At 35.4% G+C, this 22,536-nt stretch overlaps 2 protein-coding genes across 5 annotated transcripts; one reads left to right on the top strand and one right to left on the bottom strand.

The window, feature by feature from the left end:
- Positions 1-2,851: 2,851 nt before the first annotated feature.
- Positions 2,852-16,261, top strand: LOC132039827 (uncharacterized). 4 transcript variants are annotated; one of them, XM_059430353.1, is made up of 25 exons: positions 2,852-3,110; positions 6,336-6,396; positions 6,501-6,628; positions 6,718-6,773; positions 7,348-7,423; positions 7,587-7,653; positions 8,393-8,459; positions 8,583-8,649; positions 9,775-9,858; positions 9,931-9,972; positions 10,532-10,687; positions 11,353-11,430; positions 11,923-11,991; positions 12,119-12,184; positions 12,272-12,400; positions 12,474-12,530; positions 12,924-13,013; positions 13,812-13,877; positions 14,582-14,650; positions 14,719-14,823; positions 14,922-15,047; positions 15,379-15,437; positions 15,533-15,569; positions 15,660-15,730; positions 15,761-16,261. In XM_059430353.1, the coding sequence occupies exons 1-25, from the start codon at positions 2,973-2,975 to the stop codon at positions 15,942-15,944; spliced, it is 2,148 nt and encodes a 715-aa protein (XP_059286336.1). In that variant the 5' UTR covers positions 2,852-2,972; the 3' UTR covers positions 15,945-16,261. The 4 variants fall into 4 exon arrangements, with proteins under 4 accessions (XP_059286336.1, XP_059286335.1, XP_059286337.1 ...); XM_059430352.1 differs by having other exon boundaries at positions 15,660-16,261; XM_059430354.1 differs by lacking the exon at positions 2,852-3,110 and adding an exon at positions 3,905-3,967 and having other exon boundaries at positions 15,660-16,261.
- A 433-nt stretch (positions 16,262-16,694) lies between these two features.
- On the bottom strand, positions 16,695-19,492 carry LOC132039828 (diacylglycerol O-acyltransferase 3). The gene is made up of 2 exons (XM_059430356.1): positions 19,061-19,492; positions 16,695-17,686 (listed from the first exon to the last, which is right to left on the bottom strand). Exons 1-2 carry the CDS (start codon positions 19,466-19,468, stop codon positions 16,874-16,876), a joined length of 1,221 nt encoding a protein of 406 aa, XP_059286339.1. The 5' UTR covers positions 19,469-19,492; the 3' UTR covers positions 16,695-16,873.
- Between the last annotated feature and the right edge of the window lie 3,044 nt (positions 19,493-22,536).

Here is a 22,536-nt window from a genome sequence, read left to right as displayed (position 1 = left end):
ATAATTATGTTTTCCCTTTTGGTCACTTTCGACCACTTTTACTTTTTACTTTCCGTTTTTACTTTTACCTGGCCATGATATTGTCGGCCATTTTTATTTTGTTGTTTAGTGTGTTTGATCCGTTATATAAGGATCATCCTTCTTAGGAAGAAGGCAAGTCTTGGATCCCCAAGCACGAAGCCACTCTACCCGCTCTCTTGTAAAAATCTTCCCTCGTAAATAAAGTATTTATATAAATTAAGCCTACTACTTGGAGTAACCTTCGTCCTTAAGGTATACATTTTTTATTTTCTTTTTAAATTTTTATTTTCATTCGAGTCTATGTTTAGCCTTATAAATTAAATACTCCGTTGAATCACGTCACGCTAGACTACGAGATCATGATAATAATGCTTTAATGATCATGATCAAAGCTAAAACATGATGCTCGAGGTTAGGTAGAGGGACGGCGAGTGCGGTTCGTAACTAGGGCGGTGGTCTATTGTTAGCCGCTTATCGAGAATGGCGTTTTTAGGGCGTTTGTTGGACTTGTTCGGTGGGAGCATCTGACGCCGGGGTTTAGCACAGTAAAAGCATTCGTTACCTAGATGACACCATGCGGCGGCGCGATCCTGCTATGACAATACCAACTAATTTGAGATTAAGGCACATTTGTTTTCATAAAAAAAAAAATATATATTTACTAGGTTTAATATATGCTAAAAAAAAATCATATATTATCATGATCAAGGCTAAAAAAAATATATATATATATATATATATATATATATATATATATATATATATATACTCGTATGTTTGTATGAGTAAGTATAAGATCTTAGAGATTTGAAATTTAAGTTTGAATCTGAATATTAAAATAATATATTAAGATTTGAATACTAAATAGTTAAAATTGCCATGATATGTTAGGTCTAACTCTATTATTAATGTACCACCTTAAGCAGTATTATTAGAATTTCTGGCTATCAAGTACATTGCACGAGGAAAGGAATGTTAGTTTTGTGCATTCCGTTTAGTATGACGTCAAATGGATCATATGTTCCCAACTTTAGCAAACTTAAAAGAAACCATAAGGGGTCGTTCGGTAGAATTATACAGCTATTAGTTATGCGGGGTTTAGTTATGCAGGGTTTAATTATGCATAAATTATTTCTTCGGATGTTGGTTTGTTATACTAAAAGTTAATAAATATTATATACTTCTTAAAATTAAAATATTTGTTTAAAATTAAAATATTATTTATTTAAAAAATATTATATTAAAAAATTATATGAAAATATGGCTTAGAAAAGGAAAGTATTTAAGTGGGGAATGATAAGGGTAATATTGCCATTTCAACTTTTTATTCATGTATTAGTTACTTCATCTTCTACCCCGCATAAAATGATACATAGATTTCTTCATAACTTATAATGTATTATTTATGTGGGTTTCTAAATTGCAAATCAAATGTCGTAATGATTTTACACATGAATAACTTACATCCTAACTAACTATCAAACGCGGTATAAGTTAGTATAGAAACTAATACATGAATAACTTATCTCTTGTCCAGCTACCAGACGACCCCTAATTGCTCAAGGTGATTGTTTAAGGATAAAGTCAGACCTACCTCAAACTTAATGGAGAATTTTGATTAAAAGCTATAAAATAAATAAATTGTGGAGATATTATCACCTCGAGCAATTATTATCCTTTTAAGTTTGCTAAAACTAAGCACAATGATTCACTTAACTACATACTCAAACGGATTGCACTAACTTATCCGGGGATTGATGAGTTACCCATTCACTGATTTGGGCACTGGCCGTTCCCAAAATTCGGACTATCGAGTAAATTTAATATAATAGACGCTTACACGAAAAAAATCCAATACTCATTGATCGTAAATATCTGAACTGTTTATTGTTTAAGAATTCTTATTTAGACAATTCATACTATTCATACATAGTGTTAAACCGCTTTATCAAAATTAATAATGAATATCAAAACTTTAAATCTCTTCTTTCTCAAAAGATAGGTAAGAAAAGCCCGAAAGCTAATCCGACAACTGCTGGCGAAAGCCTTTAATTTCCGTTTAGTGGATGTTATGCGCTCAACTTTAGCAAACTTAACGCACAAGAAATGCTCAGACAGATAGTTTAAGGATAAAGTTGGACCAACTCTCAAACTTAAAGGGCCAATTTCTCTTAAAAACTCATACAGAAAAAGCAAGTCTAGAAATCTGCTGCAAAACTCCCCAAAAATTTGAAAACACCTGGCAGTAATTCTTTGAATTCAAAAAGTACACTGCACTATGGAAAGAACGTTACATACATTTTATGTAGGTTGCCTTTAAGTGGGTCATATAAGTTTTGCCATTATAAGTCCATATGTGGCTCAATTTAGCAAACTTAAGGGCTAAGAGCCCGTTTGAATTGGCTTAAAATAAATTCTTTGAAAATAGCTTTATAAGTGATTTATTTTTAAAATAAACTTAAAAAATATTTGGTAGCTATCCTAACTTTTTTTTTTTTTGGTTTATAAGTTATTTTAGGCTTTATTTTTTTCTAAATAAATTTAAAAAATAATTAGGTCCTTTAAATTTCGTTTGATTTAGGACTAAAATTTTAAAAGTTCAACTCTGCATTTTAAATAAGGCTCATTGAATTCAGATGCTTTATTTATTTTTTTGAGCATTATAAAAATTATTTTTTTAAATAAAACTAAAAAAGCCTCTTTTCCTAAAATTACTTACGGGGGTAAACTTTATTTTTTAAACATAAAAATTTATTTTAAATAAAAAAGACTTTTTTTTAATTTCCAAACAAGTTTTAAATAAGCTCATCCAAACAGACTCTCTTAAGTTTGGTTAAAACTCTACAGGAAAAAAAAAAAAAAAAAAGTAGACACATCTACTTCAAAACCCCAAAATTTGAAAACACCCGGTAGCAATTCTTGAATTCAAAATTGAAGATTTGGAGAAGAAAATGGATTTTGATGATTGGGAATTGAGTGCAGAAGAATTAGACAATCTTGAAAGGGATGCTTTAAAGCAAATTGCTGAGCGAAATGCATCTTCTTCTTCTGCTACTACTAGTAATGCTTTTCGGGTTACACATAAACGGGTCAGTTTCATTTCTAGTCCTGTTTTTGTTATACCCATTTGGGATTTTTTTTTTCCACTTTTGTTTAAAGTTTAATGTCTACTGGGAGAAAATATTTACTCGGTTTCTCCCATATTTGTGTTAAACACCTTTTATACAAGGTTGATAAATTATGTATAATGCTATACCCAAGGCATGATGTTGTATAATATTGTATATTGGGCTACAAGGCGTAATATTTTATGTTGGGCTGTATACTTTTGAAAATTTCCCTCGTTTTTGTTATAATCATTTGGGATTTTTCACTTTTGTTATAGTTTAATGTCTGTTAGGCATTTCGTCGTGCATATTATCTGCACCCAGTAAAATATATTAGTAGTATTATTTAGTTATCGCGTAGTTCTTTACTCTTTAGTGTGTATTACTATCTGTTGCTTCATCTGTTTCGTATCTTGATATTTTTCTATCTTATTTTCCTTGTAATCCTGTATCGATTACGTTTCTTTTGAGCCGACAGTCCGTCGGAAAGAGCCTCTCTATCCCACAAAGGTAGGGGTACGGTCTGTGTATGTCTTACCCTTCCCAGACTCCACTTGTGGGATTACAGTAGGTATGTTTTTGGTTATCTAAAGTCTCTACTTATCCTCAAGGAGATCCTTATGCTTTTCGGGCTGCATATAAAAGGGTCAGTTTCATTTCTAGTCCTGTTTTTGTTTAATCCATTTGGGATTTTTCACTTTTGTTTAAGTTTAATGTCTGTTAGGCATTTCTTCATGAATATCATCTGCATCCTGTAGAATGTATTTGTAGCACCCTGTAGAATGTATTCGTGGTTATCTAAAGTACCCTCTAATGCTTTTGGGGTTACTCATAAAAGGGTAAGTTTCATTTATACTCCTATTTTTTGGGTTAATACCCATTTGGGATTTTTCAGTTTTGTTTAAGTTTATTCTGTTAGACATTTCTTCATGCATAGTATCTGCATCCAGTATTTGTGGTTATCTAAAGTCCCCTTTAACACTCAAGGAGATGCTTACGATTTTCCAGTTGCACATAATAGGGTCAGTTTTATTTGTATTCCTATTTTTGCTTATACCAATTTGGGATTTTCTGGCTTTTGTTTAGTTTTAAAGTTTGTTAGGCATTTCTTCATGCATATTGTCTGCGCCTAGTAAAATGTATTTGTGGTTTATGTTGCTATCTGCGCCGAATAAAATGTATATGTGGTCTTGTTGGTGGTATGTTCGAGTAGTTTCATTTCTAATTCCTATTTTTGGTTATACCTACTTGGGATTTTTCACTTTTGTTTAAAGTTTAATGTCTGTTAGGCATTTCTTCATGCATATTATCTGCACCCAGTAAAATATATTAGTTGTATTAGTTAGGTATCGCGTAGTTCTTTACTCTTCAATGTGTATTACTAGCTGTTGCTTCATATGTTTTGTGTCTTGATATACCCACTTGGGATTTTTCACCTTTGTTTAATTTTAATGTCTGTTAGGCATTTGTTCATGCATATTATCCGCACCTAGTAGAACATATTTGTGGTTTGTGTTGGTGGTATATGTTCGAGTTGATTTTTTTCCATTCTGCAACCCCATTTTGCTGTTGGGTGTATGGGCATGTCATTTGAGACTCAGGGTGTGTTTGGTAGGAAGGAAAATGTTCTCCACGGAAAATGTTTTTTAGGAAAATAAGTGTTTTTTTTTTTTGAAATTGGTAACTGTGGAAAATAAGTGGTTTTCTTACCTACCATCTTGTGTTGCTAGGTAAGCAGAAAATATTATCCCAAAGGTATTTGTATATAATCTAGGCAAACACTGTGGAGGTGGGGGTGGCGCTAGTGGGGATGGGGGCTATGGAGGTGGAGGTGGGGGTGGGGTAGGGTGTGTTGGAGGTTGTTGGTGGAGGGGGGGGGGGCGGGCGACAATTAGTATGGAATGTCACTTGTGGAACTTGTTTCTCCTGGTGTAGTCATTTTCCTCATTTTTAAGGAACTTGTTTTCCTAGGGAAATCTTTATGCGGAAATTTCGACTAACCAAACATGGGAAAATTAGAAAACATTTTCCTACCATACTAAACACACTCTCAATACCTTGCTTTTCCAAATACCGCTGCAACAGTTTCTGAGAGATGTATATTCTACATCTAACTTAAGTCTCTTTATAGAAGAATTGTACGGAGTTTTAATAGTCTTTTGATACAAAGGAAGGTCATCCTTAGATATTTTAAGATAAAGAGTATTAAGACGAGGAAAAGATTCTAAAAAGGTCACAAAATCATTGTAACCCGATAAAGAAAGTGTAGGGGCGAGCGCCCCCCGTACACCAGAGTGAACTAACTCAAATAGTACACTAATATGAAACTAAATCAAATAGCACACTAATATGACTCACTATTTTAATACTATTACTTTCTAATATGCTTTTCTTTTTTGGAAACAAACCACTAAGTTGTTTGATCATGCATTTTTCTTGTCTTTACTGTTTCATGCCTAAAATCAAAAAGGTTCTTAAAGATTTTGGTAGCTTCAACTATTGTCTTGGTTGAATGTGTTACTAGATCATATGAAAACTTAAGTTGTTAGAGAGAACACACCTTATGTCTTTAACATGCCCACGTGCGGGCTTTGCTCATTTTAATGAACCAAGAATGTGGAAACCTTTTTCTGATGAAGGGTGGTGGTGGAGACTTGAATAATGAGCACATGTCTGCCGTGTTACTGTATTGTATTGTGTGTTCGGCTCATCTAAAAGCTTTAGATAGTAGGTCCTATACTTTCTAGGAGTCTATTACTCCTATTAGAGATTCTTTACTTTTTTGATTTATTTTTAGCCCGAGATGAATTCTGTTGTGGAACTTGGTTAGCGAGGACTCATATACCCCACCTCAACTTGTTCGGGACAGAAGCGTAGTAGTAGTAGTTGTTGTGACTAAGAGGGTGTTTGGATGAGCTTATTTCTATAAGCTGTTTGCAGCTTATAAGCTGAAAAAAATAAGTTGGGGTAGTCCAACTTATTTTTTTTTTAATATAAGCTGTTTTCGGCTCCTATAAACTGCTTTAGATAAGCTAAGTCAAATGGGCCCAATTATTTTTTGAGGCAATTTTAAGCGTGAAAATGAAACTAGGCCAATGACAGCTCAAAAGCTGAAAACAGCTTATAAGCCAACTTATAAGCCAATCCAAACGGGCTCTAAATTATCAGCTTATTGGGTACTCCATTTACTGCCTCTTTCTGTTGCAGGAAGATGCGTTATCTGCTGCACCTACGATGGGGCCTTCATCAGGGGTAGATAAGGTCTCTGGTGAGTTTCTTGCATTTCCCATCTTAAGGTGCTTATATCTGATTTTCCTATCTTCCTGACTCCTGTATGCCTGTGCTCGGAAAACCCCGGACAAATAAACAAAGGGAAAAACTCTTGTGGAAATTCCGGGCCTCATGATGGCAATCATGTGAAACAGTTAACAGAAAAGCGTTATGTTAAATTTTTCCTTCATGCAACTGGAAATATTGCTGCAAAGTTTTCATATGACCAGGTAGCTATTGGCCTACTTGCATTATGTCATTGTGTTGAGGAGTTATTTTTTGGCTATTTGAAGCAATGTGGACCTTATCTTCCACGCAGATACTTGTTGAAGCTTTCCGCAAAATCCCTAGAGCTAGTTGGAGCGCAAAAGAGAGGTATTCTTCTCCTTTTCTTTTTTATGCTTCCCTCCACCCTCAATTTTCCTTTTCCTTTCAAATAAGTCTAGGCAGGCAGCAAGCTGCAACGCAATACCCCCCGCCCCACAACAACAACAATCTCATCCCAAGCTAGTTAGAGTCGGCAAAATGAATCCTCATTTCCAGTAAACCCCGAAAAAGAGGAGATACAGGAATTAAAAGTCTACAAGAAACAAAAAGGCGTCATGTTTTCTGCGATTTCACCCAAGTACACAAACTGATAGCAAATACTTCTTCATTGTATTCTTTTCTCTTGTGAATTGTGACCCTAAACTGCCTTATTGTGGATGTCAAGTATATTCGTAATCTGTGTCATAAAAAAAGAAAAAAAGAAAGAATATTTGTATTCTGGGAAGTACTACCCTCCCATCTCTTGAATTGCTCCACCCTTAAGACGATGACATTTTTTATTTTGTTTTTGACTCCGTGGTGTTATATCGTTAGATTGTGGGTTAACCAAGAATCTTAAATCATGTTTGCCAGGGATGATTTTAAAATTCAAATGCAGTGAGTCCCTCTTTAAATGTTGTAGGTTGTGGATGTTTCCTTTGTCATCGTTGTCTGTAGCGGAAAAAGTTCTTCGTGAAATTTCTGGCTCCAATCTGGAGGTGAGGAGTTGCAACTCCTTTTGGTCTTCCCGAATTACAGTTTCCCAACTTCAGATGAGACTACAAAAACAATTAGGAGTTAGCTTCGGTGGAACTTAAATATCTTGAATCTTCTTTGGCTCCATTTGAGTTAGCTAATGTTGATTCATCTTTAACATGTAAGTTGGAGAATTTAGATCCTCTGGTGCAACGTGCCATTGCTGCTGCTTCTGCGATGCCTGACCTTCGAGGTAAATTTCTCATTGCTACTCTGCTAGATTACTACCATGACGATTCCATGATGATGCTTATCATAAAATAGATTAGCAAATGAAATAACAGAAATGAACTAGATTTTTAGTGCATCATTTTTCTACTAGTGCTTGCTTTGAGATTACTGATCAGAATAGGGAGAGTAAATTCAAGAAATAGACAATGCACAAATCGAACAGATGTCTCAACACCACCTTGAGCGAATTCTTTATGCTGGTTCTTCTGTCATTTTAGGCCCATGTATTTAGTGTTGGTTTGCTAAATGTATTGCTGCCAATACCTATTAGACATTCATTTCTCATGGTAGATATTGGGAAATAACTTGAGCATCCAATCCATAACCTTAAGGCAATGGTGGAGCATCTCAAGACCTTTAAGTACCTTTGGTATAAGCTGATTTCTGGGTTCACAAGTGAACTTCAAAGTACATGTTGACCATGATACTGTGTGAAAGAATCTGAATATCTAATCAAAATCTGAAGGCAACAAGTGGAATAGCCTTAGACCTTCATAAACATCTTTAGTAGCTCTTATACAATTCATATTGGAAGGGTCATGTTAGCATATGTATCACGCTCTTGTTTCCTAGAAATTGATAGGACATCTTATCCTCATCTATGTAACGCCTGCTTTTATATATCATTAAAATTTTTATTTTGTATTAAAGGACAGTTCTTCCAGCTTCGTATCCTTATTCAATTCCTCTCTTTTGACCAGATCATTATGAATATATTCCCAATAGTATTGAATCAAAGCTTTTGCCTTTTCAGCGTGAAGGGGTTAGGTATGTTATACATCTCTTTTAAAGTTTTTGAGCTTTTCCTTTATTAGTCAATATGACCTAGAGGAAGGCACGTTGGTCTTTGTTCTTTGATTAGAATAGGAAGGATAACATTTTCCTATTTAGATTTGCATTACAGCATGGAGGGCGTGTCCTGTTGGCTGATGAGATGGGACTTGGAAAGACAATTCAGGTAGTGGCTAAAACTATGTCAAAATGAATGTTTAGTTTAGAATTATTTACCTGCTACATGAAGATATTTTCGTATAACAGAAATACCAAGTTCGTAATATAATTTAATGGGTTATTCATTCAGGTTGCAGCTTTTTACTGTTTATGATGTGGAATTGTATTTCCTATGATGTCCTACTTTAGGTCCTAAGTTCTAGCTTGATAGCTTGTTGAGTTATTAATTGCCCTGAAGGATTGTATAAAGGGTATTAACAGACCCCGCCCTTGCCTTTAAAATTGGTTTAGATGTTCAAATTCTTTTACATAGTAACAAATTTGTCCTTTGGTAAGCCCATTCTTGCACATGTAAGGCCATATTAAAATTTATGTGTAAACCCCAAAATGAGGTCTCAAGCGCCGAAGGCTTTGAATTGTGTAGGGGCTTCAAAAAGGTTTGTAAAGGTCTTAGGCCTTGCACCCATTCCCCTAAGGTTTTGGGTTTGGTGCGTAAATTTAGGATTTTGAATAAAAAAATTCTCCTTGTATAAGATGATGAGTGTAGTATTTGAAAGGTGCATAAGGAGTCGATGGGTTGTTGCTTTTAGGGTTAGAGCTGTGTGCTAAACTGGTGGGAAAAAATTCTCTTTAAAGAAAAAGAGTGAGTGGGACAAGAAATTACTCAAATTAGAGTCAATATTTTTGGCTCATCTGCAAGCTTCGAAATTTTTCCTTCAAATGATCAGACCTCTTTCTATGGTCACATCTATCTTCTGTCGTAAACTCTTAATGAATGATCAGACCTATGTTCTTGATTACAACACAGTTTACTTTATCTTCCCCCCCCCCCCCCCCCTTTTTCAAACTACGAGCTTAAGCTGAATCAAGATTTTGAGACTCAGGGTTGATCCTAAGTATGCCTTGTCAGAAAGTTATTATTTTTGTTTCTCTCAACTATATTTGCCATAGATGGTTTTGATTCTCAGCTAGCATGTGTTGATACTTCAATCCATAACTGATACACATTTTTAAGACCAAAAGTCTGAAATATTTATAATCAAGCCCCTATTATTGGAATTTTCTTTGACATGCATCTTTGGTTACCCTATCTCTGTATATCATACATGCTGAATTTCTGTTTACCTTGCAGGCTATCGCTGTGGTTTCATGTATCCGTGAATCATGGCCAGTCCTTGTTCTTGCTCCATCTGCCTTACGGCTTCACTGGGCTTCTGTAAGTCATGTTAATACTTGTAAATTATCATTAGTTTTGCTTTATACTCACTGTTTTGGTGCTTCAATGCAGATGATTCAACAGTGGATGGGCATTCCTTCGTCGGAAATACTTGTATGGTTCAATACCCTTTTCCCTATTTTTTTTGTATAGATAAGTAAGTAGCTGATAATTACAACAACAACAACAACAACATACCCGTTGTAATCCCACAAGTGTCGTCTGGGGGAGGCCGGTGTTTACGCAGCCTTACTCTACCTTGTGAAGGTAGAGAGGCTGTTTCCTGTAGACCCTCGGCTAAGTTGTTGCTGATGATTGGGCTGTGAAATTTGGAACATAAAGTATGACGTTTATGTTTGTGAGGATGGAGTGAGTTGTTTGATGTTCTAAAATTATCGATGATCTTGAGATCTAAATATGATGATTTTGCACCATAAATCATCGCAGAATCTAATTCTGTTTCTGTTACTCTGCCAACTTTGAGGTTACATATGAGAAACTCTTTATTGCTATTTGGTCACTAGTTTAGCATGAGTTGATTAACATTTTTATGTTTACGTGCAATAGAACCTTAAACAGCTAATGCCACTACAGAGTGCTTTCGTTATAATGTTACAGACAAGTTTCCTTCCAATTATCAGATAACTATTTTTTTTTTTTCTAATTTTCGCAGGTGGTTTTATCTCAATGTGGTGGTTCAAATAAGGGAGGATTTAAAATAGTGCCTTCGAACACTAAGAAGTCCATTCAACTTGATGGTGTTTTTAACATAGTATCATATGACACTGTCCCTAAGCTTCAAGATCTACTTATGGCATCATCATTCAAGGTAATGGCAATACATTATCTACAGGGTTTGGCATCTGCTGCATTCAATCCTCTAATAGACTAATGCCTGAACAATCTGAATCCTTAGTAACATATCTTCTGATGGACCTTGATGCTCCAGTTGACGTAAATTGCCGTTTCATTTTACTAAGATAAGGCTCAATGAATTTTATTAGAGGTGGCTCCTTGTTATGATGGGTGGACTACTTAGAGGAAATGGCAGATGAGGTTTTGATGGGCTGTAGAATCCTATCTAAGAAATCAAAGAACCTATTTGTTATCTGGATTTTGTTTTATTCTTATTTGCTTGGATACACTTTTATTTGCTTCAGTGACACCACTTAGTTGGTTCACTTTCATGTGCTGCTTTTATACCTTCTTTTTTTATTAAAAAAAAAAAAAATTGGGGTAGGGGAAGGGGAAACGGGGAAGGGGATTACAAGGTGGGGAATCGAACCCTAGACCCATTTTCTTAACAGCTCGGAATTACAAGAGGCTTACTGTTTCTTCAATTTAGTGTCTAAGATCTTCAATGTTTGGATGTTGATACTTATCTAACTTCTTGGTTAATTGTGTTTAGAGTAAGTTGTCTGTGTTAGATGTCCTCTAATGGTTGCGTTTTCATGCTACTGAATGATTGTTATCTGTGATGATTTGTTTATTCAGGTTGTTATTGCAGATGAATCACACTTCTTGAAAAATGCCCAAGCAAAAAGAACCACTGCTTCCCTTCCCTTATTACAGGTCTGCTTTGTTTTTTTATAGAGAAATGGTCTGCGTGCATTCTCTCTGTGTTCAGAGGTGGGTGTTAGTCTATATAGAGTTCGAATCCAACAGGTAGTCAATGGACGTATTACTTTTCAGAAAAAATAAAAAAGGTAGACGGCTATATCTACATGGATTGATCTCTTGATACTTTTTACAGTTAACTTCATCCATCTGAAAAAGAAAGTAAATGGATATATCACTTGTGAAAGATCATCAAGGTGACAAAGTTTTAGATGAAAATCTTCCTTTGTGACTTTATCAGCTTTCTCCAGTATAAAACATATTGAAATGAACAAAAGAAAAGAAACAAGAAGGATCAGTTGGACTGTGAATAAATGGCTCTTGAATGACAAACTTGCAAACAAAAATTGGCTTAATATTCCCATCTAAGTTGATATGCATGCATTTTCACCAAATGTATAAGTGAGAGGAGCGGTCCCTGATGAACTTACATGTTGACTGCTGCAGAAAGCTCAGTATGTGATATTGCTCAGCGGAACTCCTGCTTTATCAAGGCCAATTGAACTATTCAAACAGGTATATGTTAAATATTTTGATCAATTAAATATTATTGGCTCCGCATACAGTTGGTAACTACAATCGAGTTTGAAATCGAAGTTTTATTTGTTGGGGGTTTGTGATCTAAAATTGTGTGCTTTGACAGCTGGAGGCCTTGCATCCTACGGTATATAAGAATGTGCACGAATATGGCAACCGCTATTGCAAGGGTGTAAGTCAAAATTCTCCTGGATCGGAAGCCGCCTCTGAGATCTTACAATTATAAAGAAAAGCTCTAACAGGTTTGCTGACATTCTAGGGCATCTTTGGAGTTTATCAAGGTGCAAGTAATCACGAAGAGCTGCACAGTTTGATCAAGGCAACAGTGATGATTCGACGACTAAAAAAAGATGTCCTTTCTGAACTCCCTCAGAAAAGGAGGCAACAGGTATAAACTTTACTCTCACATTTGATGGTTCTGGCTACATGACTTCATCTCATTCTCTCTCACTTTGTTACAGGTTTTCCTGAACTTGGGGGAGAAGGAGATGAGACAAGTTAATGCTCTATTTCGTGAGGTATACCTGAATACCTTTGTGATTATAGTTTTTATCCCCTTCCCACCCTATAATTTGAATGGACTTATAACCAGAAGTGCTGTTTTCTCTGCATTCTTTTATTATCTAAGTTTATACGTTCAGTGACTTCAATTCTTCCAGTTAACCTCTTCTTGACTTTTCAACTTTGAATACCTTAACGCTTCTTATGGTATTTCTCATGGGACACTTAATATGCTATTACTCTTTTCTAAAACTTTTCTGAATTTGAATTCAAAGATAGGAATTAAGGTAAGTAAATGATGTCTGATACTCCTGTACAAAGATTGTAAAAGAACCGTCTTTGACAATGATGCCTGACTTTCCTTGATTTCTGAGGGATATATTTACTTAATCTAATGTTGTGTCCTGTAGTTGGAGATTGTTAAGGGGAAAAGTAAATCAGCTCAGTCCGAGGAGGAGGCCAATTCTTTTAAGTTTGCAGAGAAGAGCCTCATCAGTAAGGTACATTAACAAACTCCGATCATGATTATTTATTTCTTTTTTTTTTTTTTTTTGCCAGTTGGACAGCTGATCACTATAGCAAGGATTCTTGAAAACAATATATCTGGTCTTACTGCATAATACGCTTCTTGATCCTTGAGAACTGGCTCACGAGATATCCCATTCTCCGAGAACTTTTGCTGTCAGAATAGTGCTCCTGTGTTCCAGGCGGTTTCAAAAACTTTTCCTCTTATATTATAGCATGATTACTCCCTTGTAATTATGTATTTGATTCTCTTTCCTTGCTTAGAACATGTGCACTTAGCTATTTAAACCCCAATGGCTTGAGGGAATAATTAACCTGAGTTTTCTCCACCTTATTCTAATCGTTCACATGGTATCAGGGCTAGGCCCATCTCAATTTTCATTTACTCGATGTTGAACCCCCATATTACTATCCACGCTCCAATTGGCAGGCCCAGGCATTGTTTTGGGGGGGGGGGGGGATGAGTTCCCACATAGGCTATTAGGGATGTGAAGGTCTCTTTATATTATCTTGTCAATCCTCACCTCATGAGCTGGCTTTTGGGGTTGAGTTAGGCCCAAGATCCATTTCTTTATCACCTAGCTACTGTATTTCTTACATTGCTGGTCTGTATTAATGAAATTTGACAAATTCAATATAGTTTTAACTGTGCTCACTGCCCTTTTTTGGGATATTTTCTTTTGTTTCCAAAGCTTGATTTGGCTGCTTTATTGCTAAAATTGATAATATTTTATCAGAGTTTTAACCCCTATACTTTACTTGTTGGGCTGCAGATTTACACAGTCTCTGGCGAGGCCAAAATTCCAGCAGTTTTGGATTACCTAGGAACCATGGTTGAGGTACAATGACTTTTGTTTCTTCTACATCCTAGATATAAAGAATACAAACTACAAAGTGAAAGCATCTCCTGCTGTATTGGAATGTTCTTTCTTTACCTCTTCCACCATCTTAGATTAAAAGACTATCTGTAAGGGGGAAAGTGTGCAAAAGGAACGGCTAATATACTGTTCTCATGTTAAAGAGCAATGAAAAAGATAACATCAGCAAATGTTGGTTTTAAATTTCTTTGGCAATTAGAAAGATATTGCGATTACATTAGATAGGAGAAAGGAAACTACAGTACCAGATACATAACCTACAGATAGTTAAGGATATTGGAAGCATTGTTGAAACTCCAGGATTTTACTCGAAACAAACAAATCGCAACTTGAGTTCTAGGTGTCTGAGATCTGGGCTAATGATAACATAGGTCAACTAAAACTTGTCTAATGTACAAATTTACTATTATAAACTATTTCAAATCAAGGCAAGTTTCAAGTTGTTAAGCGATGCTTGGAAGGTCCTCATTCAGTTCCATCATTTAACCACAGAGTGCTCTGTCATGCAAAATTTAACTGTCCTTTTATCTGACTATGATTAATCTTCTGTCTGCGGAGCAGTTGCACATCTTCTCCAATATGCCAACTTCTTGCTTGTTCATATAAGCTTCGATATTCTTGTTATGCTTCTTGGTGTAGTAACTGTGGCTTTTTCAAACATGCAGGCAAACTGCAAGTTCCTGATATTTGCGCATCATCAATCAATGATTGATTCAATACATGAGTATTTACTTGTAAGATTTGCATATTTTAGTAGGTTTCGAGAATTATAGACTACTTGAACGTTCCCCTTGTTTTGCAGAAGAAGAAGGTTGGTTGTATTAGGATTGATGGCAGCACTCCATCAGCATTACGGCAAGCTTTGGTAACAGATTTTCAGGAAAAAGAAACAATTAAGGCTGCAGTGGTAATGTCATGGATCTGTTATAATTAGTCAAACTAACAGTAGCAAAGTGAGATTATGTACAATGGAAAATAATATTGTTTATAACTGTTGTATTCCAGCTTTCCATCAGAGCTGGGGGTGTAGGGTTAACATTAACAGCAGCAAGCACGGTGATATTTGCAGAATTGTCATGGACTCCAGGTGACCTTATTCAAGCTGAGGATCGAGCTCACAGAATTGGCCAGGTGAGCAACATAATGTTAGATAAGAGTTTAAGGATGTTTTTTGTTCCTGAATTATTTTCAAATCCGCTATTATACCTGGCTTGCCTAGTTAACTGTTGTACCTAGCTCAGAGATTCGATGGCAGGGATTGAACACGTGCTACTTTACTTCAGTAATCACCCTGTCCGGGGATCCCTTTCCGCTTGAGCGCTTTGTATATTAGGATCACATGTGTGATTACTTAACTATTGAGTTTACGAGTGCCTCTGTGTGTGTCCATTTATCAGAAGCGCTAAATCTCTGAGAAATCTTTATATTCATTAGTCAAAACTTTAACAAACTTCCTTTTTAGGTGTCCTCCGTCAATGTGTGTTATCTGCTGGCGAACGACACTGTTGATGACATAATTTGGTATGTTCCCTTGTCACTAGTAGACCTTTCTAATTTATTCAACTTTGAATGATACCAAATAATGGCGTAATGGTTATTATACGACTCTTGTACAGGGATGTTGTTCAGAGCAAGCTGGATAACCTCGGACAGGTCTTCTTCTACTTAATTCTCTACCTGCTTGAATACTTGAGGTATACAAAAATGGCAAACTAGCTAATAAAGCTATAAATGTATATGCAGGTGCTTGATGGCCAAGAGAAATCCTTGGACGTTTCGAGTAATCAGTCCCACAGCAGCCCTGCAAAACAGAAGGGTTCCCAAAGCAGCCCTGCAAAACAGAAAACTCTCGACTCCTTCCTGAGTAATCCGTCCCACAGCAGCCCTGCAAAACAGAAAACCATGGACTCCTTCCTGAGTAATCAGTCACACAGCAGCCCTGCAAAACAGAAAACACTCGACTCCTTCATAAAGCGCTGTAACAACTCACCACCTCATGAACCTAGCAAAAAACACTGTCGTCATTGAACCACTCAAGAACAAATATTAACCCTCACCCCCGGTCTTGTATACACGATAGAGGAGATTGGGGGTGTCTATATTCAACTACTATATGATACTCTCTAGCAGTAGTATGGAGCATTCCCTCATGTTCGTCTGATAGATGTAGAGCCGTTAGAGATGCAGCTTATGGTGAAAGTATGCTTTCAATTTTTGCCTATCCAACACCTTGTGAAATTTGTCAACTATTTTGTTGCCTTACTGGCACCATCTCTCGAATATCGAATGTACATTGATATATATCATTCAACTATGTCTTAATTCAAAAGCTAGGTTGTACATTTCATGTCTTGATCAATCAACTATATTTTCCTTTATTTACATGGAAGTTGTAATGGCTCTTTGATCATACAAAGTAAATAGAAGTGCATTAGGACCAGTTGATCATTCACCTCAAAAGATTGGGTGTTTCAGTGGTATATAGAACGATGTAGTCCCTCTTTTGTTTTTATTTTAGGAGATAATGGTTACAGACGTTTAAAAACACGTTTTGATTATGTTGAGATGTCTGGATGAAAATCTATTAGGGGAACTGCGATGTTAAAACGAGGGTCTATTAGACTATTGGGTCAAGAAAGAAAAGACCTTTTGTCATATAAACTAAACAGCACATTATATTTTTCAACATGTCAGGTTACCTAAAGTGTCGCTGCAAATCAAAATAAATACGTTATGACGGTAGTTTAATATAACATGAAATATGTATAAGAACAATCATCAAAACAATCTCTACTATATAATGACAATATTGACAAAGAATAATAGCAACGTAGTCTATATTGATGATATTTACATTAACAACAAGCAATTCAAACCCATTTCCAAATCCCAAAAGTCAACCTTCTCATCCTATACCTATTTGTAGTGGTACCAAAACAAATGAAAGGAAAGATCATCTAATAAGGAACAGCATTGGCCAGCCCTACTTCTTGATATCTACCAAGTAAATTGGCTGCAATCAGACTCACATCCTCTAACCCAACCCCAATACAAAGAGAATTACTAGTGGCAGGAGCAGAGCTAACCGCGACTGAGTCAGCGGCTTGGAACGCGTCACTGCTACTACACCCTGAAACCTTGACATTAGGACCAACTTTACACTTTCCCATGCATTTGCAACCCGAGACTGCAGCTTCAATCCCGACTACCTCCTGAAATTTCTCTAGTATCGCTCCAGCGCCTGATCTCTTGCATTTACCACCCATACATACTTCTATTTTCTTCGTTCCCACTGCTGTTGTTGTAGCTAATACAGATGCATTAGAACTGCTGCCTACATTGCCAATGTGACAATCACTAGCTCCAAAGCAACATTCACCTTTTCGCTCAGGGACTGGAACTTCTAAACTAGTCGTCCGCCCGGTTGACTCCTCCGTATCCATTTCTGGATTTAGAGTCTGAGGTTCGACTATAGTTGAAATGCCAGGACTTAATGTTGCATTCTCAAGTGCTCGATCACATGCCTCTGGAATTGTTTGGGAAAGAGATTCGATTTTCAGGCTTTTCATGTCGACCAAATTTTGACATTCGTCGTCACTTGATTCGGAAGAAGAACTTGAAGATGATGACATTTCAGAGTTCCTTGTGGCTTGTAGTTGATTTGCTACTTTCATCTTCATGAGTGCTTTTTCTTCTTTTCTTTTCCTCTTCAACTCTTTCTCCTCTGCCTTTAGCTGTTGAAGTTGTCCTAGTAATAGATCTGCCGCTTCCTGATAAAGAGGAAAGACAAACATAAATAAACCAGAAGAGCAATATCCAGTACAGTTACAACTAACCTACTAGCAACAAAAAAAAGCCAATTGAAAGGACTGATAGTAACAGATGGTTAATCATCTAGCTTTATCTATTCGCACTTTCATCTAACTCATGCATGCAAGCTAATTAACTAGTCTGAACCTAATATTATGAAACTACAACGGTTAATTCAAGCAATTGATTGCGTGGAATTGTATTTTGTTGTAGCATTCACAAGCATTTCTTGCCCTGCTTTTTACATATCATTTTTGGGACACTAAACACCTATCCGACTGAATCGGGAAATATATTACAGTGTCCATTTTCTATTTATATATCAGACTATGCATTCTCCGGACAATTTAAATAAAGCAACTGGACGAGTCGTAACAACTAGACAACTAAACTTAGTAGATCAATGACAGGGGAAAGGGATTAACAACTCAATAAGTTCAATCTGAAGCAACACCAGATATTAACCAAAATGTGCTGTTGCAAACATCTAATCAACTATATTCAAGAAAATCATCTGTAACGTTTAAGGCATATTTATATCAGGGGCGAAGCTAGAACAAGGTTACGGGTTTGGACAAAACAACAGCTTTGATCTAATCCTTTTATTTGTCTTTAGAAACCTATTGAATAAAACCTATTGAATATGTACAAATTATTAATTTAGAACCGAGTTACTTCAATAGACTAGAATCCCGAACCCACAAAGCTTTATATCCCAGCTCCGCCTCTGTTTCTCTAAACAGTATAGAGAAAGCCCCACACAATAAGCCAACGTCCCACTTCAATTCCATCAAAAGCCAATTTCTATAACTACAAGTTGTTATCAATTACACATGAAACTCTGATACAGAACAACATATGTACAAAACTAGTCTAGACCTGGTGCAAATACAAACTTTAACTAGTATATAAATATTTGCTAGAACCAAAGCACCCATATATAGATTGATAAATTGCCAAAGTTGATTCACAACAAACAAAACAGTTAGGGGTCGTTTGGTAGTTCGTTAGAGTTGATGCAGGTATTAGTAATACGTGAATTAGTTATGAGGGGATCTACGTATTATTTTAGCTATTCCACCTTTTGCCTTGCATAAAATAATACATATATTTCTTCATGAGGGGATCTACGTATTATTTTAGCTATTCCACCTTTTGCCTTGCATAAAATAATACATATATTTCTTCATAACTTATACATGTATTAGTTATGCAGGTTTCTAAATTGCAAAACAAAACATCCTATTGACTTTATACATGAACAACTCACCACATAACCGGCTACCAAACACACAGTATTACTTATACAGGATTTTAATACATGAATAACTTACCGAAATTGTCTTCCCTTGAACTTGATCAACCAAAGCAATATTATCAGAACCAAAACCAAATCCCATCTCACTCAAATTCGACAAATTCCTCGTTAAACCCTTAAGTAATTTCATCTTCTTCTTGGTTTTCTTCAATGCCACGTCATCCTTTTCTTTCTTGCCACACCTAACTCTACCAGATGATGATGAATAATAATAATACTCCAAATAACCTTCATCATAAAAACCACAAGAACCCATTAACTTCTTTGATTCCATATTTAACCCCATTAACTTCTTGGATTTCAAATTTAACCCCATAGACATAACTGATCTTGAACATGGACATGATAATTTAGAACTATGGTTAAAAGTATTTGTGCTAGTGATTGAAGGAAATTGGTTTAAAATTCTGGTAGAGGTTTCCATAATTAAATTTTTGGGATGTAATTAAATTTTGACAAATGAAGTTCTTTGTAAAAAAGAAAGCTTCACCGTCACCACCGAATTTGTATGACCTTTTTTAATGTATAACAAAGTTGTTCTTTCCTTGTTCTTTCGGAGAAATAAAGGAAAAGATTTGAACAAGTTGGGGTAACAGAATTCTGACGTGGCAGATACTGATTGGGTGAGTTTGACGTGGCAGGTGATGTGTCCTTTCCACCCGCTAGCTTATGACCGTTTTAAGTTTCCCACGATTTTACTTCTTCCCGCCACGCGTTTCTCTGATATCTTTAACCGTCGGATTGTGTTGAGTGGAATGGACGGCTGTGATTATGCGGTGTCAGAGACACCTGTATTCTGAAACTGATTACGTGGTGGCAGCAGTGGCTGCGGTTTGTATTAAAACTTTGTCTTTTTTTTTAAAAAAAAAAAAAAAACTAATTAGATAATTGTACTAATAATATATATTAAGAGCATGAATAATGCTTCCTCCGTCCCAATTTAAGTGTCTTACTTTTCTTTTTTGGTATGTCCCAAAAAGAATGCATCTTTCTATATTTAGTAAGTTGACAATAAATTTTTTGCGTATGCCTTTATTTTGGGGTGGTCTTTAATTTTTTGTCCATCAAAATGAAAGTATTTAACTTTTGCCTTTGCCTAAAATCTCGGTTCGAAATAAAAATTTTAAAAAAAAATTCGCTAGGCGGCAGAGGTTACAAATTCGCCTATCGAAGTGAGTTTGCCCGCAAACTATGCCTTAAAGTAGAGTTTTTTGCAACTATTTAAACAAATTCTACCTTAAGGTCTTTAATTTTTGTCCATCAAAATTTTGTTTGAAGACAAAATTTTGCCTTGCGAAATTTCTTTTTTTTTTCACTAAGTTGGGATTGAAACTCAGTATCTCGGGATATTAGACGAAGGGAAAAATTAAAGACCATTAATTTGAGGGGCAAAATTAAAGACCACCCCAAAAGAAGGACAACCCGCAGAAAAAAAAATGTTGATTTACTCACACACTATCATTTTTTGCGCAGTGCCCTTCTTTCAGTGGTCTTTAAATTTTGCCCTCATATTTGTGGTCTTTAAATTATGCCCTCAGTCAGTCTTTAATTTTTGCCCTCGCATTGCAACTTTGAGCTAAATAACGCCTTAAAAAAATCAAATTTCACCTATTTTTGTTAAGGAATTACACATTTGCCTAAGTCGACTTTTACCTTCGTGCATAATTCCTTCACAACATGCTAGCGCCTTAAAATTTTGTGAAGGAATTATCAAAATTATGATGTAAATTACTTATGCCAAGTCTGAAGGCATGGGTGAAGTAGTCGGTCCGGCATAACTTTGGTTTTTTTTTTTTTAATGGGCAAACTTTTAGCTAAGAGATTTAATGAATTATCAAAGATGCTCCGACCCGATACTTATGCCAAGTCGAATAAGGCATAAGTATCTGTCCGGAAAATTACAAATCTTGGGTGGGGCATAAGCGAAATTTAAACTTGCCTTGCGAATTTTTTAAAAAATTTTTGAATTAAAGACCGACCCCCTATGGATTTTAACCGAAAAGAAAATTTAAAGATTTCAAAGAAAAAAATTTAAAGACCACCCCATTTACGAATTGCCCACACACTATTCCCCTTCACAACTATTGGGCCTTATAAATTGGACCTCATTCAGATGGCATCCCTAATGCATAAACAAAGGAGGAATATTTTTGTATAAATTGGGTCCAGTTTATTCTTGAAGCTTTTTTTTTTTTTTTTTTTTGCCTTAACACATTGGACCCTTTTATATGTTGTGCAGAACTTGTAAAGTTGTGATTTAGATAATTTATTCTCCAGCTTGTGCTTGTTCTGTAATTTACGGTTGGACTCGTTGTCCCCCTACTCTCTGTAATCCCTTATTGGTGTTATAAAAGGTTGCGCCACCATACGGCGGAGATTTTTTTTTTTTTTTAAAAAAGTTGACAATCCAAATATCTTATATAGTAAGTTTAAACCCATAAGATTAAAAAAATATTTTAATATATTATACCTATATTTAATTTAGAATCACAAAATTCAAAAATCTTCTTTATTCTTTCAACTTTGTGTCTAGTCAAATTGAGATGCTTAAAATGAGACGGAGGGAGTAACATTATTAGAAGAAAAATATATACTCCCACGTTTTCCTTTTTGATATCCCAAACCCCACTGGTGGGATCACACTAGATTTGTTGTTGTCGTTGTTTCCTTTTCGGTAAGTTAAAACATAATAGTATCATCCTTGTATATATATATATTTTTAAAATTAACTTTATAATTCACATTTTATAGCCATACAAATGTACTCTTAAGACTTTTTTACGTAATTGTTCATTTTTCCTAAAACTCCGCGATCAATCAATATTACATGAATTATGATGAAGAGAGTAATAACAGCAACAAAGATTTTTTTGTGTGTTTAACTAAATGATATATTTAATTTCACTATTATTAAGTAGTAAGGACGGTAATTTTTACTATCATATGAAATACAACATGGTTTATTTTTCTTTCTTTTTTTCTTAGAACTTATTAGGATGAACATATGAATGATTGAGAAAGAGATGATGGAAGGGTGTGAATATTAGTAACTTAATGCTTCCATTTCATGAGGTTCATTAAGATTAACGTTGCACTATATTATGAAATCAACGTTACACTTAAGTGATAAAAAATATAATATTCTTATCTCATTAAACGCTTTCTTTTGTTCTCCTTTTCCCTCCCATTAATCATATGCATATTCTAGCCGAACAAAGAAAACAGCTAAAACATAAAACAATGTTGATTGTATACTTGTTTATTACCAAATATTTTAAAATAAGGTATTAGGAGCCACAAATTATTTAATTAACTAAATAATTATTTAGCCACATATGTTTGCTTAACTTATCCATAAACAAAACATTGTTCTTCTAAAAGAAAACATAACTTGCAACAATAAAAGCATGCAAGGAATTCATTGAACATTCTGGAACGGAGTTTCAAGAGAAACAACAATGAACACCATTATGTTCTACTAGACACCAAAGA

Source organism: Lycium ferocissimum, chromosome 12 (assembly GCF_029784015.1).
Source record: "Lycium ferocissimum isolate CSIRO_LF1 chromosome 12, AGI_CSIRO_Lferr_CH_V1, whole genome shotgun sequence".
Classification (NCBI taxonomy): domain Eukaryota; kingdom Viridiplantae; phylum Streptophyta; class Magnoliopsida; order Solanales; family Solanaceae; genus Lycium; species Lycium ferocissimum.
The sequence above is the reverse complement of the archived record's forward strand: the minus strand, read 5'-3'. Positions and strand labels throughout refer to the sequence as shown.

What these genes read in the sequence shown, in the direction of transcription:
- LOC132039827 (XM_059430352.1), top strand. Translation starts at nt 2,973, where the DNA reads ATGGATTTTGATGATTGGGAATTGAGTGCAGAAGAATTAGACAATCTT. An exon ending in AGTTGGAGCGCAAAAGAGAG is followed by an intron (nt 6,774 to 7,347) that starts GTATTCTTCTCC and finishes TAAATGTTGTAG; the next exon opens with GTTGTGGATGTTTCCTTTGT. An exon ending in TTTCAGCGTGAAGGGGTTAG is followed by an intron (nt 8,460 to 8,582) that starts GTATGTTATACA and finishes TTTCCTATTTAG; the next exon opens with ATTTGCATTACAGCATGGAG.
- LOC132039828 (XM_059430356.1), bottom strand. Translation starts at nt 19,468, where the DNA reads ATGGAAACCTCTACCAGAATTTTAAACCAATTTCCTTCAATCACTAGC. An exon ending in TTCAAGGGAAGACAATTTCG is followed by an intron (nt 17,687 to 19,060) that starts GTAAGTTATTCA and finishes CCTCTTTATCAG; the next exon opens with GAAGCGGCAGATCTATTACT.